Below are 19,248 nucleotides of genomic sequence, written 5' to 3' on the forward strand. Positions count from 1 at the left end.
ATCCTCGGCCACTCAATCCCAACCCGTTTTTAACCACGTTACAAACAAAGCGGCTTCTTTCCAAGTCAATTGAAACGATAGTTATAGCCTGGGAAATAACCGGCCGGATTCCGGGCCGGTGCTACTAATACTCGACCTGACAAGAGTCCAGAAGGGGTTGAAGGGCCTTGGTGGTGTTCGCAATTTGCGGCTTGGAAGGGTACTCACGTGAAGTCCCCCAGGGAAAAAAAATCCCTTTCTAGATTTGCCAGAATATCAGCATACTGTACAAAGCACTGTACCTCAAATTTGGACCCACCTCTTTCTGCAATCTACCCACCCAAACCAGCCTCAATCGGGCAATCTGGGCGCTTTCGGGTTACCTCTTAACTCTAGGTCAGTTCTACGCGTTCACCATTTCCACCTCCCACTTGTTGCCGTCAATGTTGGACAATTGCTCCTTGAAATATCCTTTTTTTTTTTTTTTTTTTTTTTCCTCGTTCATTCCACATACCGGCTCTATCCTTATTTCTGCGACATATCGTCTATTTACCAGAGGATCATAGTTTCGATTCTTCTTTTCGTGGCGCGCTGTCGATCCAGCGACTATTTGTCCATCTTCGACATGCCAAGTTTCTAATGATTTTTTGCTTTTACAGTACCGACCTTGCGGTTTGCTGCAAGAGCCACGATCTAAATCGATGGTAGTACAGCGCCACTACCCATCGGAATAGCGATGATTCAAAGTTGAAACTTTTTTTTCTTTGTCGCCTCTCTTTTCCGATCAAATCCCCCGAAACAGCAGCGATCATTTCGGTGGGAGAGACAAGGCTGGAATGTGAATGGAGTGACTGATTTCAACGAGAGCAAAAGCTTGCTTACCTAAGTTGGATAGGTAAGTAGGTACTTGGTACCTACTTCCCCCCCAGGTACCCTACCTTACGTACCTGCCGCACTTTTGCTGCAAGGCACGCCAGCTGCATGAAGTAAAAGGTGTATGCATCCTGCATGGTCCCTTCCGACTGAGACTCGACCTCGTTCTCGTGCTCGTGTGCCTGTAGCATGGTGTAGCACACCTACCTTGGCTTGTGGTACCTTGACAAAACACACAAAACGGCAGACGGAAATTTTGTTCCTACAAAAACTTGACGAATAAAACAAAAAGAAACTTTTCACTTGTGTTTCCATTGTCGGTCTGCAGACATTTCTTGTCGTCGGTCAAGTCGCCACATCGGTCTGGTACCTCACTTAGCGCTTCGTACCGTCTGTATCTATGTCTCGCGATCTTGGAGCGGCCGAGGTACAAGTGCCCATAGTCAAACAAGAGTTATCCACAGTTTTTGGCTCTAGTCGAGATCATCAAGACTTTCTTTTTTTTTTTTTTCACCGCCCCCAGAAACCATTGAGGTTGTGACGTACCCACCCTGAGGCTCTTGCGAACAGGTACACTGCCTACCTGTAGGTACCTCAGTTATCAACATACACAGGGTGTTACCTAACTATCTAGGTAGTTTGCAAGCACACGTACCTACCCAACTCCGGTATCTACACAGAGCACATGGACGGACGAATTCAGGTTCAACCATAACACATTGAGTTAGGGTTGTACAGGTTACCACCTTGGGGCACCCTCATCATGCAAGCAGCCATACGACCGCCCACCTTATTCGGCGTGTCCTCGAGACCACCCCAGGTGAGGCAATCTACCTCTTTCGAGCTCCGTATGCCGAGTTTCGGAGCTCCTAGAGTTCTCGATGAGGACACCCTCCCTCTTCTCCGCGTTTCACAGAGGGCCGAATGAGGGGCGATGGTTGAAGATTCAAGACAAACCAGAGGCGCCTCTAGGGGCCCACGGCTGGCTTAATTATGTTGCAAAGGCCACAAGTAGCGGCAGGCACAGATATTTCTGTTCCTTGACGTGGGATTGGCGTACTGGGTCAACGGCCTACTAGTCCAGGGTCTAGCTGTCAGGCCTACCTAGCTAGCGTCAAGCCGTCCAGCACCTACTAGTTTGCCCAAGTTGCAATTCTGACAAGCCTGCCACGGACCTTGCGGCTTTATCTCATTTCTTGGTCTAATTCGATTCCTTGATGCTAACTCTGCCTAATTGACGGTACCTCATTGCACTACAGGTGTCTCAGCCGGCGGCCGCATCCTTACCAGAAGTCGTTGCTCCGCCGTGCTACTGCACAAAACCAAGGATGCAGCGCCTTAGTTGCTCTCAGCTTGTATTCCTGGGAGCAGCCAGAAACAAGAGAGAAAAAGGTTTCCCCGTTTCCCGTGGTCCTGTGGGCTAGCAAGGGGCCACAAGGGTGTTCAACTGGCCGTGTGCCTTGAGTGTGCCGTGTCAGACCCCCTCGTGCACGCCTTCTTCTTGTCTTTTTACTTTTTTTCTTGTGGATAGATGTCTTGTGCACAAAACTATCTATATCGGATCCCAATATTATAAATGACTTCTCCATGCCCGCGTTCATTCGCTTGAGAGAAGTAACATGAGGAGGCGCTCGCGAATCTTCAATCCCACCCCAGGCCCGAGTTCGACGATACTGCAAAAACGCCATTCAAGTCGCCATCGTTACACAGTACATAGACTGCTGTAGCAAGACCAGCAGGGACCCGTCTTTATATTGAGCTGCGCATCATCCTCGTCCTGATGGCCTGGTCTTTTCGGTGTATTATGCGAACCGGACATCCCTCGCAGAATTAAGAAGAGCACGAGAACCATTATATCCGATTCGACGCAGGTTTTTTTCTGCCCTAGCTTCTCTGGACACGAATTCGTTGCTCAGTCACATCTTCACGCTAAATCATACCACACCGCACAAATATTCCTCAAGGCTTCGCGATAATAGACGCAATGGGGCGCAACTTTCCTGAGCTGCTAGTCAAGGACTTGAAGAACTCGACATCACTTTTCACCTCCAGGAATATGGCAGCAGGCTCTCCAGAACCAACCCTGCTTACTGAGGACCCGGAGATACACGACGACTGCCCCGATATGGCAAGATCAGATAGGCCTCCGTCTTGCTACCAGCTGCCTAAACTTAAAAGAGTATGTTAACGCAACGGGTGCTATCCTGGCGATGAAGGCGTGGCTAGCCTTAGATCCCTTGGTTATTCATTGCTTCTGTGTCAAGAGGATAAATGCTGCCCCCTCAAATCCTCCCTGATATCAAGAGCTGACATTTCTCAACACCCACCAGTTATCTGCCGTGGTCCCTAATCTTGACCCGGCGACTTGGCTATTTGAACAGGATATAGAACCCACGTCATCCTCAAGCAGTGATTCTTCCAGATCCTCATTTGAGATGGAATCAATTCCCACACGGCCCCGCCAAGGGTCTTTAATAACGAACGGTACGATCACCTCCGACAGGCCGTGTGTAAACAAAGCAGACACGTCAAAAAGCTTGGTGAATCATGACCGCCAGCGCCAAAAGAGCTGGGTAGATCTGGACCCCGACTCGACCGACACCGACACGGGCAAATCATCTTTTGAAACGAAACTCTCTGGTGGAAGCGTCTCTCGGAATGCCACAAAATTCCAAAAGTCACCATCGCTTAGCGGGCAAGGACAAGGCACGCGACGCTTTTTTGCCCTTCAGCAGACCCGGTCTACAGAGAAGCGTGATGAGGAGCAGTCCAACCCAAAGAAAAATACGATCGAAAGGCAATCGAGTGACAAAAAGACATCAAGTTCTGTCAGCAGCGGGGCTGAGGACGTCCCAGCAGGGAAAGGTAGTTTGCTCTCGACTAGGAGGGCAAATATAGTCCGCACCTTGTCACATATAGACACAAGCCTAGGCTCGCCCAATAACAATAATATGGAGTTCTCATCACCAGTCTGGCGTCCACCGCAAGATTCGCAACAAGGACCGCCCATCCCGCTCCCACCAGACGTTCTCGAGACGCTTTCGGTGTGTACATCTTCTTTCCCTGAGACGATGTTGCTATGCTCCAGCCTTTCTGTCGAGACCATCAGGACCTACTCGCGGAAAGTCAAGCGACCTGACTCTCCAGAAAACAGCGAGACTCGCAAGCTGCTCCTTGATGGTTCCGCCCCCACTCACCCAACCCTCCCGCCAACGCCACCACAATCAGCGGGCTTCTCCCGTTGGCGTTTTTCTAGCATGTTGTCGCCGATGAAGTCAACAGCCTCATTCATGACGTCTAGCAGCGGCAACAACAACAACAACAACCACGGTGAACAGCCACGATACTCGTCCGAAAGCACCCCATCACGTAGCGTCAGGCGCTCATCCAAAACCCAAGCTGGCCGTGGTAGCCTCGCACTAGCGCACCCGGACTTTGCACGCTTCAAGTGCATATTTCCCGGCGTGGCAGATTATCTCTGCGACGCGCTATACGCACACATTGTTGTATACAACTACATAGTCCTGTTCTGCGGCCCGGCCAGCTTTTCTACCAAGTCATCCCGGACCGCCAGCCCACGCTCAGCGACGACGGCCAATTTCCCCCCGGATTCGGCACCACGAGTTCAAAGCAGCAGCAGAAGCAGCACTACCTCGAACACCACTGCTACCACGAACACCACCACCACCACCAATAACCCTCCAAACAACAAGCAGAATCACAAGGTTCCAAAAAAGGCCGCCCACGTTCTCGGCATCGCTCGACCAGTCACAACAGTACTTTCATCCTCACGAGCCACAGACGCCTTCCACGCTCACCTGGCTGAAGCGACGCGAGCATCCCTGGTACGTGTTAGCGCCACGGACCTGGAGATTGTCGACGTAGTACCGAAAAAGAGGAGCGGCAGTAACAGCAGCAGCGCTACGCAATCCCCGCGAATTGTTCCTCGCAAGCAGTCCCGCAGCGAAGATGACGGCGCCTCCGAACAGGACGACAATGCGTCACTACGCGTCCTCAGGGATGCTCTAGGGTCGTGCATCGTTCGTCTCATCAGGACCATGATGCTCATGTCCTCCTCCCCTTCGTCTTCCTCTTGTTGTCCCAAAGACGACGAGATTGATATTGCGCCAGAGGGTGGCAGGGCCGGTGCGACGGACCCCGTCGACTCGTTGCTCGTGCGGACGCTTTGCGAGATGGTCAAGTGCTGTGAGGATGTGGACTAAAGGACGACAGGTCTTGAGCCACTGAGTAGAAACCCACTTGTGCCGGAACTTTTGGACTGCTCCGCTACAGGATCACTTATTTTTCTCTCTTTTGTACACGTTCTTCATCTGGCATCAAATTTCTTTTGTTCACGCTACCACATTTCTGTCGAGTTTCCAGACTCACGACTTGACGTTTCCCTTTGTTAAACAATTTTTTTATATTTTGTCCTTGGCGAGTAGCATTTATCATTTATTTCCTTTGTCTATCATTGTATAGTTAGCAGCGGAACCGAATTCATTATCGAGAGGATTAGGAATGAGCCTGAATAATTAAGTTTTAATATCCTTCTTTTGTTTATGTTCCTTTTTTATATATTTTTCGACTGTTTCTGAACTATGTCACTGAGTTTGCGTTCCTGGAGGGAAAGGTGCTAGGCTTTTCCCTGGAACATATTCATCACAGATATCAAGATACTATAGCTATTCTATTTGTCGGTCTCTCGGAGAGTAGAAAGAAATAGAATGTCGTCAGAGGAGAACACTTTGTCCCCACTCGTGTCAGATGGTAATGCTCCATGCAAGTCATAATGGCGTTCTATACCAAAAACTTTAGTGATGGTCCAAATCTTTGATCAACACAAGACGCAAGAGCCTCTATTTTCCATGATGTGCCCAGAAACGCACAAGGGATTTTCCAAACGGAGTGAAGGAGTAAATGGTTGATTTATTGACTTGTTGTCACAGCCCGCAGCACATTTCTCCTCCTCTTTTACGTTTGATATTTCTCGCTTAAGTCATCGTAAAAAAAAAAAAAAAAAAAAACATCCCGAACCCGCCAGCTCCTAATTGCTGTTTACTTCCAAGATGATAACTGATCGGCTTGGTCGACATATGGGGACGTACGACCCAGAGCAGTACCTGACCTCAAAGGCAAAGGGTTGTCCTACTTGTATACCGGGAAACAGCTATCCCTTCGATTCGGATGCTGAATAGATCTTGGGTGGAGCCAGCTCTTTGGTTATAATCATACACTCAAGCGGCGCCTGGTTCACTTGAACCTGCTTGATATCCTCCTCTTGGCGGGTATATTTCCACTTCGCATCACCATATAATCCCATCGCCCCAGGCGTGCATTCAAGTGCTTCCGTCTCTTGTATAGCTCTTGCTTTCTTCCTCTTTTTTTTTTTTCTTGTCCTCTTATGATCAGAACGCACTCATAATGCCGCTCGGAACAGCAGGATTATTGCTGTTGAACCCGAGGTCCAAATGCCATATGATTAATTCCTCCTCTTTCTCGTGAACATAGCGTACGATCTCTTGCAAAATCATCCACGGTTAGGCCTCATGAGCCACAGCCCGCTTTGTGTGCACGAGATAGTACACAGGGTCCGACGGGAGGGAAGGCCGAAGAAGCGGCCGTCGTGCGGTGCACAGGTATCCATCGCAACAAGGTGCAATGTTATGGTGGTCCTGCCGGCCGGCAACACAGTCGCTGCCGGAGCCGCGCCGCTGTGTGCAATTAGGATTACTGTAAAAGAAAAACCATCGACAATCTGTCGATTATACTATAACCAAAGCCTTTCAGCTCTTCCTGATAGTTGTCAAGACCATTGACAACCTATTCTGGTTCAGACCTTCGTGTCTTGAAGGCTAGTCAAGACCCGCGACTGGTCTCCAATGAATTTGCGTCGGTATTCTATAATGGCGCGGCCAATCTCGTCCATGTCGCGAACCTTTTGGGCACGGCATTCGGCTAGCAGATCTCGGAGACCGGTAATGAATCTGCTCTTCTCCTCGCCGTCGGCAAAGTCATCCGCTTGGCCCAGCTCCATAAGGATCTGATCATCTGTGTTGTGGCAAAGAATATTAAGGGAAGAGTCAGCGTCCAGAGGGAGGGATGCGACCTTGAGAGCTATCCTCGTTAGCAGTCCGGATGGGAATGGTTCAGCTGACTTACCTCTGGGGACCATCGATTTGAAATGCTGGAAGCCACATTCTGGATCGTTACACTTCTTTTGGGTGAGTTCGTTCAGACACAATGCTTGTTTTGGGTTGATCTTGTTAGTGTAGGTGAGTGATTTCAGTCCACCTGTCACCGTTTCGGCGTACTTCGGATGGAAGCGGTACGCTCTGAAGTACGTCAATGGACTCTCGTAAGGGGTGAAGGAGGGCACTTCATCGTCCCGGTCGGTAGGGGCCTACTTGCAAGTTAGCTCAATCCATGACTAGTGGGGTAAACCGTGTTTACTTCTCCATTGACATCAACCGTCCGCTCCGTGTCGTCGTTGGCGTGAACGACATCGGAAATCATTGGCACGTCTGGTGAGCCTTCGGCCCTCTCGCCCGAGATCGTCTGTATGGCTGGGGCTGGTGTTGTCTCGAACTGAAGTTGAGACTCGTCGGATGAGGATGAGGTTGAGCCCGAATTGGTATCCCTAGGCGATGGAGGCTCGCTTTCGTCGATCTGACCCGATTCAGGAGTTGAAGTAGTAGAGGCCATTACGATATCGATTTGAGGAGACTCCTTTGATGCGGAGAGACGGGGTTCGGGTGACTTGCTTGCGAGCGGAGCGTTCACAATAGGTGTCGTGGGATCCTGATCTTTGACGGGGTCGTTATCGTTGTTGGCGAACACGGTGGTGGTCGGCTCTATCGTCTTCTCCTTCGGGGACTTCTGAGGGGGCGCAAGCTCTTCAGGAGTGGTTTTGCCTGCATCCAACTGCATCGGCCCAGAATCTTGAGCGTCTGCTAAAGGCGCGGAAGAAGTTTGCGGAACTTGTACTGAACAGTTTTCGGTAGCTTTGTGTGCTTCGTCAGAAGGTTGAGGTAGCTGTACATTAGAGTCTTGCTCAACCGGCTGCTGCTGCTGCTGTGGTATCACGGCTTCGCTAGGCGGATTAGAATCAGCGGGCTCATCATCTAATTGCAGGAGTTCCTCTGCTAGCTTCTCCCTTTCAGCTGCCTCAGCTTCGATCTCCCGTCTCAGTTGGGCAGCCTTTTGTTCAAGTAATTTGAGCTTGGTCTTCTTCTCCAGCAGTTTCGCCTCGATCTTTGGCAGATGCAGGCTGGTGATACGTGTGCGGCGATCGCCTTCAGCCGCAGCAGGCTGAGTAGTCGGTCGCACTGGCGATGTTGTTGCAACACCAAGTTGACCATAGCCATGCTTGGATCGCGCGCCCTGTGGAGCTTGCTCGAGAACTCGAGAAACACTCGCAGAGGCCGCTTCAGAGATGAGCTGGGCAGACGGCAGATCTGTGCTCTCAACATCGCTGGAAGAGACAGCCCTTTGCCCAGGGACTGTGATTCGAGTATTTTCAGTGGGGTCAACTGAACGTGTGGGCTCCTTAAACTCCGGAGTTGAGGTTGTAACATCAGGCGTTTGCGACCCCGAACCGGCCATTCTCTTCTTTGCCTCCGCAGCCGCAATTTTGGCACGCATTCTGAGAATGTCACTATCAAGCCTACTGAGCTTCGCAGGTGGAACGTTTGAGTTGCCCCTAGTCAAACTCTTCCTCGGTGTTCCATCTGATAGCGGCGGGAAATCTCTAACCACAGGACCTCGGTTGGGAGTCTCAACACGTGAAGAGGAAGACGCACTGTGACCTCCGGGCGAGTCGACTTCCATCTCCACATCATCATCCGAATCTTCGCTAATATCGATTACAAAGGAGCCCTGTCGATGCTGTCCATATGGTCGTTTAGGGGTACCCACAGTCGCCGAATAGTCGACAAAATCTGCCGCCACAGGTCGTTTGCGCGAGGAATTCAACCCTAGATTTCCCGTTGATAATGAAAGTCCCGGGATAGACGAGCCTATCTGGGCGGCGTTCAAGGCGGAAGGGCTCGAGACCAAGTGCAGCGGCTGACCGTCGGCAGGTGTGTTTGGTACCGGATTCATGCTGCTACCCGGAAGAGTCGTTGAAGGGAGCGACGTTGGTCGTGAGATAGAGGAGCCAGACTCTACTGCAGGCGGCGTGGGTTGTTTACTTGGCTGCGGTGTAGTGACTGCCAGCTGCTTTTGCGCCTGGCGTGATTTGAGTGCCTCAAGCTTCTTCTTGAGCAGTGCTTCTTTGTCCGCCTTGAACTTTGGCTTGGCAGCAGAATCCATTTCCTTGCGGAGAGCTAGAGGTGCCGTTGGGGCCGACGGGGGCGGCACGTTTTGCATTGCTGCTGGCGCGTTTGGAATCGAGGCCACGGGGAGGGTTTCCACATCGGGTGGAGGCGCGGCGGATACAGGTACTGGTGTTGGAACGGAGGGTGCTGTCGCCGGTTTTGACGAGGTCGCGGGTACTGAAGACGTTTTGTTGGCGGCAGCCTTGGCAGCTAGCAAACGCGCAATGCGGTCTTTCCGCTCCTCTGTCTTGTCTTTGGTCACGGGCGTGCTACCATCCGACTCGGCTGCACTGTTTGGCGCAGGTTTTACTGCTTTTGCAGGCTGTACGGCAGGTTTGACGGGAACGCTAGGGGGAAGTAGGTTCAATTCGTTGAACAGAGACTTGACCGTAGCCTCATCGAAGCCCTCGTCGAGATAGGTCTGATATTTGACGCCCAAAGGAAGAAGCCTCAGAATAGCCTTCTGAGCTTCCTTCTTGGCCTCATCGACTGATCTAAACTGAGGGACCGCCCCCGAGGGCTGTGCTGGTGCATTCCCAGTGATATCTGGATTCTTTTGCAAACCTAAGCCAGGCAACGATGGCTTCGTCCCGTGACCAGAACCATTCAAGACCGTCGAGGGCAATTCTGCCCGACTGACCTCATTGGGGGACAACCGAGGAGAGTATGAGTTTTGCCGGACGTGATCAACAGGGCGTGGCTTTTGATTCGTGGTGCTGGGTTGTGGCAGGGCGACGTCTTCGGGCTGAGGATCGTATAGATCATCGAAATCGGCGTCGGATAGCTCCCCTTCCTCCATTGCCTCCTGTGTATTTTGCACGGGTGGTTTGGGCAAAGAAGCTACCTGTGATGAGATTTTCGACGACTCCAGAGTAGTTGCAAGGGTGGTGGGAATCTGTTGCTGGTAGTTTGCAGGGGGTGGCGGCGGAGGTATCCATGACTGATGGGGTTGCTGTGGAGGGCCGTTGCCTGTAGACGCTGAGGGGCCCCCAAAACCTAGACCGGGTATCTGGGTGGCATTGTAGCCGAACGAGTTCTGAGAAGTCAAATAACTGGCGGATGAAGCTGGCTCGCTCGGCGTGGTATGGTATGGCGTCGGCAGTTGCTGGGTTTGCGGTTGATTTGTCGGATATGGGTAGAAACCCGAAGGGTCGTATGGCCATTGCCCGTGACCCGGGGCATACTGCGACATTGCGAAAAGGTTGAAAAGTCGAAAAAAAGTAGAGAGTAATGGCTGAATAGCGGTTGGCGACACGAGTTAGACGAAAGACGCGATGAGAATCTGCTGCTTTCGATGAGCTCTCGTGGCAGTCAAAAACACGGTCAAGCCTGAGTCCATGACCAGCACCTCGATTGGAAATGAAAGCAATGACCGACTTACTCGTCCTAAGCAAGTGAGACACAGAGATGATATCCCACGATAAAATCTCCTGTAGGGATGCAGACGTCGAGTGACCACTTGGGCATCGAAAGAAGACAGAGACAAAGAGAAAATTTGCGACAGTAGCCAGCCTGGAGGCGCCTAGATGATCAAGCGCGTGGCTTGTGGGCGGAATTCTGAAGGAGCTTTACTTTTTGTTAAGTCGTGTTTCATCATAGGAGTCAGTCACAAAGGGGATGCCTGACTTTGAATGCCGCCGTCGAGGATGGGACCTTGGTTTGCAAGCTTGCATGCAAACAGGGAACGATGTGTTTCGTCTTGTGATCCAAATCAATCACGAAAAATCGTGATGTCGAAATTCCTCGGTCGGAGTCCCCGCTTTGCCGCCAAGTCGCGTAGCTCTCACCCAGTAGACGCGCGGCAAGGTCGGGATATCGCCTTGTCCCATTTTGGCCTAGTGGATCTGCAATTGCATTAATCCATTTATGGCAATAGCTTTGTTTACTATCCTCCCTGGCAACCCGATTTTACGCGGAGCACAGGGCAGCCAGTGACTTCATGGCGTTTTTGCATTGCCTTGCCTTGACTTGACTTGCATAAGCTTGTTATTTACAACGGCGTCCGTTATAATCCGTCTATCGTGTACCCAAATCGAGGGACATTTTTCTTAACAGTGCTGCATGGCAGACTGGTACTCACGGATTCTTCTGGACGAGAACCGTTACCTTTTAGCCCTTGTTCTTTTCTGTTTACGCTGTTCCGCTTTTTCGTGGTTACCATCGTTTGTCTTTGGCTTTGCACTCTCCCATTGCTCAGCGTCATGATTATGCGCGACTCTTTGCGTCGAGACTGAACTTATCTGGATGAATTGACGAAACATAACCTCCCATATTCCATACATACCGGGCACAATCACCCACGTGGGTGACACTCACCCAAGATGTCGGGCTCATTAAGAAATAATCCCTTCATGAGGGGCGCGTCGCCATCACAGGCCTCCTCATCGCCGGCAGGGGCACCTAAGACCAGGCCGAAATCCACCGTGTTTCCGCCCGCTTCGCTGCCATTCTCAAACGCTTCCACAGCCACAGGCGCATTAGCCCACCCTACACGAACACAATCACAAACAACAAATGTTTTGATACCACGGCATACCCGCGAAGGGTCACGCAGCACAACATCTTCCAGCACTTTTGCGCCCTCCTTCATCAAGTCGGAGGAGATGAGGCGCTCGGATACCGTCAGGGGCATCGAGGGCGAGAATGACTTTTCTGGCAAGAGATACGTGTGGCTTAAGGATCCGCAGACTGCTTTTGTCAAGGGATGGGTTGTCGAGGAGCTTGGATCTGCCCGGATACTAGTCCAATGCGACGATGGCACCGTAAGGCTTGCCCCCTGAACATATAATATATGAACAAGAATGAAGGGCAGGAGACTCGAGAACAGCATTGCTGACCATACTCATTCCATAGCAACGCGAGGTCGACTCGGACAGCGTCGACAAGGTCAACCCGGCCAAGTTCGACAAGGCCGAGGACATGGCCGAGCTGACGCATCTGAACGAGGCATCCGTCGTGCACAATTTACATATGCGATACCAATCAGACCTCATCTACACGTACTCGGGACTCTTCTTGGTGACAGTCAACCCCTACTGCCCACTACCCATCTATTCAAACGAATATGTCAACATGTACAAGGGTCGCAGTCGTGAGGATACCAAGCCTCACATATTCGCCATGGCCGATCATGCCTTCCGGAACCTGGTCGACGAGGGCGAGAACCAAAGCATCTTGGTGACTGGAGAGTCTGGAGCCGGAAAGACAGAAAACACCAAGAAGGTCATTCAGTATCTGGCCGCCGTTGCCCACTCTGAATCCCCCGTCAAGGCCAAGGGACAGTCTCAGCACTCGAATCTGTCGGCCCAAATTCTGCGTGCCAACCCTATCCTCGAAGCCTTTGGAAATGCCCAGACAGTCCGCAACAACAACTCTTCCCGGTTCGGAAAGTTCATCCGTATTGAATTCAGCAAAAATGGGTCCATTGCCGGCGCATTCATCGACTGGTACTTGCTTGAAAAGTCTCGAGTTGTGCGCATCAACAGCAACGAGCGCAACTATCACGTCTTTTACCAGCTGCTCAAGGGCGCCGATCGGAGGATGAAAGAGGACTTTCTAATCGATAGAATGGACGCGGAGGATTTTGCCTATACACGGGATGGAAACGACACCATCTCGGGTGTCTCGGATCGCGAAGAATGGGAAACTCTCATGGAGGCCTTCCATGTCATGGGCTTCACGGGACAAGATCAAGCTGCCATTCTACGGACAATAGCCGCCGTTTTGCACTTGGGCAACATCAATCTCGTAAAGGAGAGCCGAGCCGCAGACCAGGCCAGGCTGGCCCCTGACGCGAAATCGTTCGCCGAAAAGGTTTGCAGGTTGCTGGGCATACCACTGGAGCCTTTCTTGCAAGGCCTTTTGCACCCAAAGGTCAAGGCGGGTCGAGAATGGGTCGAAAAGGTACAAACTCCCGAGCAGGTCCGACTCGGTATTGACGCTCTGTCCAAGGGTATATACGAACGTGCGTTTGGTGATCTTGTCACCAGAATCAACCGACAGCTTGATCGTACGGGAATGGGTATGGATGACTCTCGCTTCATCGGCGTTCTCGATATCGCCGGTTTCGAGATTTTTGAGGAGAACAGCTTTGAACAGCTCTGCATCAACTACACAAACGAGAAGCTCCAGCAGTTCTTCAACCATCACATGTTCGTCCTTGAGCAGGAGGAGTATGCCAGGGAGCAAATAGAATGGAAGTTTATCGACTTCGGGCGTGATCTGCAACCTACAATCGATCTCATCGAGCTTCCGAACCCCATAGGTATCTTCTCATGCCTTGACGAAGACAGCGTCATGCCAAAAGCGACAGACATTACGTTCACAGAGAAGCTTCACTCGCTCTGGGACAAAAAGTCAAACAAATACCGACCATCCCGGCTAAAGCACGGCTTTATTCTCACCCACTACGCCGCGGAGGTTGAGTACTCCACCGACGGCTGGCTGGAGAAGAACAAAGATCCCCTCAACGACAACGTAACGAGGCTTTTGGCCGCATCTACTGAGAAGCATGTTGCGAATCTATTCGCCGACTGCGCTGAGCAGGACGACGAGCAGGGCGGCGTTCGCAGTCGCGTCAAGAAGGGTCTCTTCAGAACCGTTGCTCAAAGGCACAAGGAGCAACTGTCAAGCCTGATGGCGCAGCTTCACTCCACGCACCCACACTTTGTGCGATGCATCCTCCCCAACCATAAAAAGAAGCCCAAGATGTTCAACAATCTGTTGGTTCTCGATCAGCTCCGCTGCAACGGTGTGCTTGAAGGTATCCGTATTGCGCGGACTGGGTTTCCCAACCGCCTGTCGTTCTCCGAGTTCCGCCAACGATACGAGGTTCTCTGCAGAGACATGCCCAAGGGCTACCTCGAGGGACAGGCGGCAGCATCCATCATACTCGACAAGCTGGGACTCGACAGGGGACTCTTCCGCGTGGGTCTCACCAAGGTATTTTTCCGGGCTGGTGTGCTTGCCGAGCTCGAAGAGCAGCGCGACGCCCTCATCACCGAGATCATGTCTAGATTCCAGTCCGTGGCTCGCGGTTTCATGCAGCGAAGGATCGCCTACAAGAGACTTTACAGAGCCGAGGCTACCCGTGTCATTCAGCGGAACTTGAACGTATATCTCAATTTGTGTGACAACCCTTGGTGGCAGCTGCTCATTCGCATGAAGCCGTTGCTGGGAGCAACACGGACGGCTACAGAAGTCAAGCGCCGCGACGAACTCATTCGACAACTCCACGAGAAGATGAAGCAGGAGGAGACGGACAGGCAGCGACTTGAGGAAGAGCGTCGCAGTACACACACGGAGATGATGCGCATCCAGCAGACCTTGGAGAGCGAGCGAGCATTGGCGCTGGACAAGGAAGAGATTTTCAAGCGCCTGCAGCTCCGTGAGGTTGAGCTCGAGGAGAAGCTTTCTGGCGCTATTGAAGATCAGGAGCGTCTTGAGGACCAGCTGGACAGCCTACTTGATGCCAAGAAGCTTGCCGAAGAGCAGGTCGAAAAGTACCGGACACAATTAGAGCAGGCAGCTTCGCTGATAAGCAAGCTTGAGGAAGAAAAGACGGAACTTGGCGATCGGCTATCGGCTCTAGAGGAAGAGATGCGGGAGATGTCACAGCGCCAGTCACAACGGAGCGCCGAGGAAGAGGCTCTGCATGATGAGATCAAGATGTTGCAGAGCCAGCTTTCTCTCAAAGATCGCAAGGCGCGTGACCTCGAGGGCAAGCTGTTGAAAATTGACCAGGACGCCGAGGTCAAACTCGTGGCTGCCCAGAAGGAGCTCCAGACATTCAAGAGTCGGGAGCAGCGTCTCATTTCCGAAAACCGGGACGCACAGCAGCAGCTCTCGAAGCTGTCCAAGACTTCAACTGACTATGAGGATCTCGTCCGCAAGAAGGAGAGTGAGCTTGCTCTCCTGCGCAGCGACAACAAAAAGTACGAGATGGAGCATCGGTCGTTTGAGGAGCAGAAGAAAACGCTGGCAGCTGAAAAAGAAAAGGCGGCCAGTCGTCTCCGAGAAGTGCAGGCCGAGATCTCAGCCCTCAAGTCACAACAGTCGCAGCTCCAGCGTGAGGCCGACGATGCTAAGAAACTGCTTGAAGCGCGTCTTTCCGAGGATGCCCAAGCGGACCAGAACCGCCAGGTGCTCGAAGGCCAAATCAAAGACCTCAAAGACGAACTGTACAAGACGCAGATGGACCTTAGCCGTGAGCGTCAGTCCCGCGACGATGTGCTCCTCCTGGGCGAGCACGAATACCAAAAGCTGCAGGAGGAGTACGAACGCCTCAACGAGTCGAAGATCACGATCGAGAAGGAGCTATATGCGCAGCAAGACACCCTGCGTCGTACCATGGAGGCGCGTGCGACGGCCGAAAAAGAGCGTGACGAGGCTCGCGATGAGATCAGGAAACTTCGCGCCGCCAAGCTCCAGGCCGAGGAGGCTCGTCGTGAAGCTGAGAATGCTGGCGAACGTGCGGCTCTCAAGATTGCCAGGGAACGTGAAACAAGCCTCAGGAAGGACTTGGACGCTGCCCAAGAACGGCTCAAGTGGTTTGAGGACGAGTGTGCCAAACTTAACCACCAGGTGGAAGATCTGAACAAGCTGATCTTGTCCTCTGGCGAGTTCGGTCTGAGGAATGATCAGGAGAAGGAGCGCATGCAACGGGAGCTCACTACGGTCAAAGGTCGACTTATGGCGTCAGAAAATGACAATCGGGCTCTCCTCAACAAACTACAGCAAAAAGGCCTGGAGATTGCGCGATCAACGTCGAGGGCCAGCGAGGCATCTCGTGGCCAAGTCACGGCGTTGACGAGGGAGAAGGCCAGAGTAGAGGAGCAGAACGTCAAGCTGAACAAGCAGCTCGGCGACGCTCAGCTTACCATTGCGGCTCTCGAGAAGAAGGCCGAGAAGCTGCAGCTAAACCTGGAAGATCTCAATCTTGAAGTCTCCCGCGAGACAAAGGCTAGCCGCAACGCCGAGAAGACTTCGTCAAACTTTACCGCTCAGCTGGCAGAAGCAAACCGCACCATCGAGTCGGAGCGTCAGTTGAAGACACAAGCACAGAGTACAGTCCGCACTCTGCAGACGACTCTGGACTCTAGAGACAAAGAACTTGTGGAGCTTCGGGCCCAGATGCTGAGCATTCTCAAGACTGTCGACCCCGATGCCTTGCCCGCTATTGCTCCGGACAACAACAAGAACGAGATGTTCATAGCCAAGAACTATGATCTCGCCCGCAAAGTAGAGGAGCTACAGCAGAGTCTTCGGGTGCAGACAGCTGCTCGTCAAACTGCCGAGAACCAAGTTGCAGAGCTCCGAGCTCAAAAGCACGACTCGCCACGCCCACGTCTGGAAGAGATCAACCCCAACGAGGCTCCGTTCAACGTTTCCCCGACACAGAGAAAGTCCAAGATTAATGGACGTCACTATTCAACTGCTTCGACACCGCCGCGTCGCTTGAATGCCGCGGATGGCGACCACTCGCACGATTCTGTGCGCTCTGACCGCACCGCCGACGTCCTCAGCTTCAACAACCGCCAGGATCTCAAGACCGAGGTTGAGGAGCTACAGAACCAGCTTCAGCTTTCCGAGATGAAGAATCGTCACCTCGAAAGCCAGCTGGAACGGGTGACTCCAGGGCCCGACGCCGCCTATGGCGAGGAAAGCCCGAGCGCGCGCCGTCGGGCGCAAAAGCTCGAACAGGCCAACAGTCGACTCCAGGATATGCTAGACGACTCCTCTAAGAAGGTTTCGGCGTTGGAAAAGACTGTTCGCACAGGGGAGCTTTCACTGCGGGACATTCAAACAAGGTCGCACGAGGAGATTCTCGATCTGCTTAATAGCCAGGAGGAGTCACGTCGGTCATTGCTGCTTAGTCACAGGGACGCTGTGGCCGAGCTCACGGATATCAAGGAACACTTTGAAAAGATGAGGCATGATCGGGCCAAGGTCGAGGTTGATCTCCGCGACGCCAGGTCAGAATTGCAAGACATTTCACTGGCACGAGACCAAGAGGCCGCCAGCCGTAGTCAACTCCTGCAGGAGTTTGCCGACCTCCAGATCAGGCTTGATGCCGAGACTTCCAAGCTCGCCGACGTGACAGCCAACCTTAATCTGTACAAGAGTCGGGCAGATGAGTACTTTAGCAAGCTGGAACAGGCAGAGATTGCCGTGCTCAAGGCGAATCGCGCGGAGCAATTTGCCCGCAGCCAGGCTCGCGAGGCCGAGGACACTTGTGCCGAGGTCATGTCAGAGCGCCAGCGTATGGACGCCGCTGTCGAGGACCTCCAGCGGCAGAACCAGCGGCTTGAGGAGAAACTCGAGGACTTGTCAACGGATCTCGAGGCGGCAACGCAGGCCAAGCGACGTCTGCAGCACGAACTCGAGGACTACCGCGCACAGCGGGCCAACGACATCGAAGACAAGGAGTCGAGCATGGAGCAGACGCGCAAAAAGTATCAGGCGGAATTCGCCACGCTCACTAAGGAGCTGGACCTGGCTCGCGAAGAGCGCCTGTTCAAACAAGCCGAGGTGGTGCGGCTGCGCGAGGAGTTGGACGAACTTCGGTCCAAGTGGGACGACGAGGTTCTCAACAGCTCGACGTGGTCCAAGGAGAAGACAAGGCTCGAGGCAACGCTTGCGGATGTTGTGGCCAGCCGCGACGAGGCCGTTGGCGCGCACAACGAGGCCCAGGGCAAGATTGTCAACCTTCTCTCACAGGTGCGCACGTTACGGGCCAATGTCGACGAGGCATCGGCCGAGCGCGACGCGCTCCTGCGCGAGAAGCGCGGCCTCGAGTCTCGGCTCGAGGAGGCCAAGGCTGGGCTGGAGGAACTGTCCAAGGCAGGTGAGAGCCCGAGCCTGCGCAACGCAGCAGGGATGGACAAGGAGATTCTCGAGCTCAAGTCGAGCCTGGCACACCATGAGGACGTGGCCTCGGCGGCGGTGGAGAAGATGCGGAGGGCCGAAGCGCTCGCAGCCGAGGTGCAAAAGGACATGGCGGCGGAGCGGGACAACGCAGCCAAGTTGCAAAAGGAGAAGACAGCTCTCGAGAAGGCGCTGTCGGAGGAGAAGGTGAAGTTGGTCAACCTCGAGACCAAGGTCTACCCGAGTGCTGGGCAGGTCAAGTTCTTGAACACCAGAATTGAAGAGGTGAGTTTATACGCAACTGGACACATTATAAGAGATATCGCTGACATTTTGACCCCTTACACAGCTCGAAAAACAACTACAGGCTCAAGAAGAGCAGCACAACAAGTCTCAGCGGTCGGTGCGTAACGTGGACCGGACGGTGAAGGATCTGCAGTCGCAAATAGAGCGTAAGGACAAGCAGAATGGGCAGCTACAGGACGACCTGACGCGGATGCGCGACAAGGCAGACAAGCTGCTCAAGACCATTGACGAGTTGCAGGCGGCCGACTCGACGGCTCAGCTCAATGCCAGACGGGCGGAGCGCGAGCTGCGGGAGGAGAAGGAAAAGACCATGCGCCTGGAGCGCGAGCTCGAGAGCTGGAAGGCCTCAGCGCCGAGGCCGAGCAGCAGCAGCGTTTCGGGCTACGGGAGCCTGAGGAGGGGCCCCAATGGTACCATCAGCTCGAGGAGTGGGTTGGGAAGTCTGGAGGGGGTGGATGAGTTCGGGGGAGTGGAGATCCCGAAGCGGAAGAGCAGCATTAGTAGGACTCCTAGTCTGACCAAGGGGTTCTTGTGATGTTGACAGTGTGATGGATGTTTTTTTTTTTTTTTTTTTTTTTTTTTTTTTTGTGTTTTCTCGAGAAAACGAGGGTGCATTTGTAATATTCCGGAGGGTGTTGGTTTGCATATTTGGAAAGGGGGGGCAACTTTGGCTTTGTGGCGGGGACAAGAGCTTGGGCTTTCTTGTTCTTCTATCAACTACTGGATTTGGTGCTCTCATGGGGTGTCTTTTTGTGAGTTTGGTGGCATTTTCACTGGAATGGTTTATCTTTTGTTTCGGTGTCGAATATAGTCTACCCTCTATGCCGTTTTATTTAATAAGGCGTGGGCAAGCAGGCAAGCATATTCAGAGTCATGAATGAGTTTTGTTGTTGCAAAAACCCCAACC

At 52.7% G+C, this 19,248-nt stretch overlaps 4 protein-coding genes across 4 annotated transcripts in view; 2 read left to right on the top strand and 2 right to left on the bottom strand.

Annotated features, from left to right (window-relative positions):
* PpBr36_09465 (uncharacterized protein) overlaps positions 1 to 1,043 on the bottom strand; it is a gene marked incomplete at both ends in the record, with an annotated part of 2,649 nt that extends 1,606 nt beyond the window's left edge. Inside the window, one exon of the mRNA XM_029896586.1 lies at positions 927 to 1,043. Within this exon, the coding sequence (XP_029744515.1) occupies positions 927 to 1,043 (117 nt within the window). The remainder of the gene's footprint in view (positions 1 to 926) is intronic.
* A 1,793-nt stretch (positions 1,044 to 2,836) lies between these two features.
* On the top strand, positions 2,837 to 5,075 carry PpBr36_09466 (uncharacterized protein; the record flags this gene model as incomplete). Its single annotated transcript, XM_029896587.1, has 2 exons — positions 2,837 to 3,031; positions 3,183 to 5,075. 2 exons carry the CDS (start codon positions 2,837 to 2,839, stop codon positions 5,073 to 5,075), a joined length of 2,088 nt encoding a protein of 695 aa, XP_029744824.1.
* A 1,610-nt stretch (positions 5,076 to 6,685) lies between these two features.
* Positions 6,686 to 10,362, bottom strand: PpBr36_09467 (uncharacterized protein; the record flags this gene model as incomplete). Its single annotated transcript, XM_029896588.1, has 3 exons — positions 6,686 to 6,903; positions 7,015 to 7,255; positions 7,306 to 10,362. The coding sequence occupies 3 exons, from the start codon at positions 10,360 to 10,362 to the stop codon at positions 6,686 to 6,688; spliced, it is 3,516 nt and encodes a 1,171-aa protein (XP_029744823.1).
* Positions 10,363 to 11,491: 1,129 nt separating this feature from the next.
* On the top strand, positions 11,492 to 18,876 carry PpBr36_09468 (uncharacterized protein; the record flags this gene model as incomplete). Its single annotated transcript, XM_029896589.1, has 3 exons — positions 11,492 to 11,932; positions 12,024 to 18,320; positions 18,385 to 18,876. The coding sequence occupies 3 exons, from the start codon at positions 11,492 to 11,494 to the stop codon at positions 18,874 to 18,876; spliced, it is 7,230 nt and encodes a 2,409-aa protein (XP_029744518.1).
* Between the last annotated feature and the right edge of the window lie 372 nt (positions 18,877 to 19,248).

This window comes from Pyricularia pennisetigena (assembly GCF_004337985.1).
Source record: "Pyricularia pennisetigena strain Br36 chromosome 7 map unlocalized Pyricularia_pennisetigena_Br36_Scf_8, whole genome shotgun sequence".
In the NCBI taxonomy this organism is placed as follows: Eukaryota; Fungi; Ascomycota; class Sordariomycetes; order Magnaporthales; family Pyriculariaceae; genus Pyricularia; species Pyricularia pennisetigena.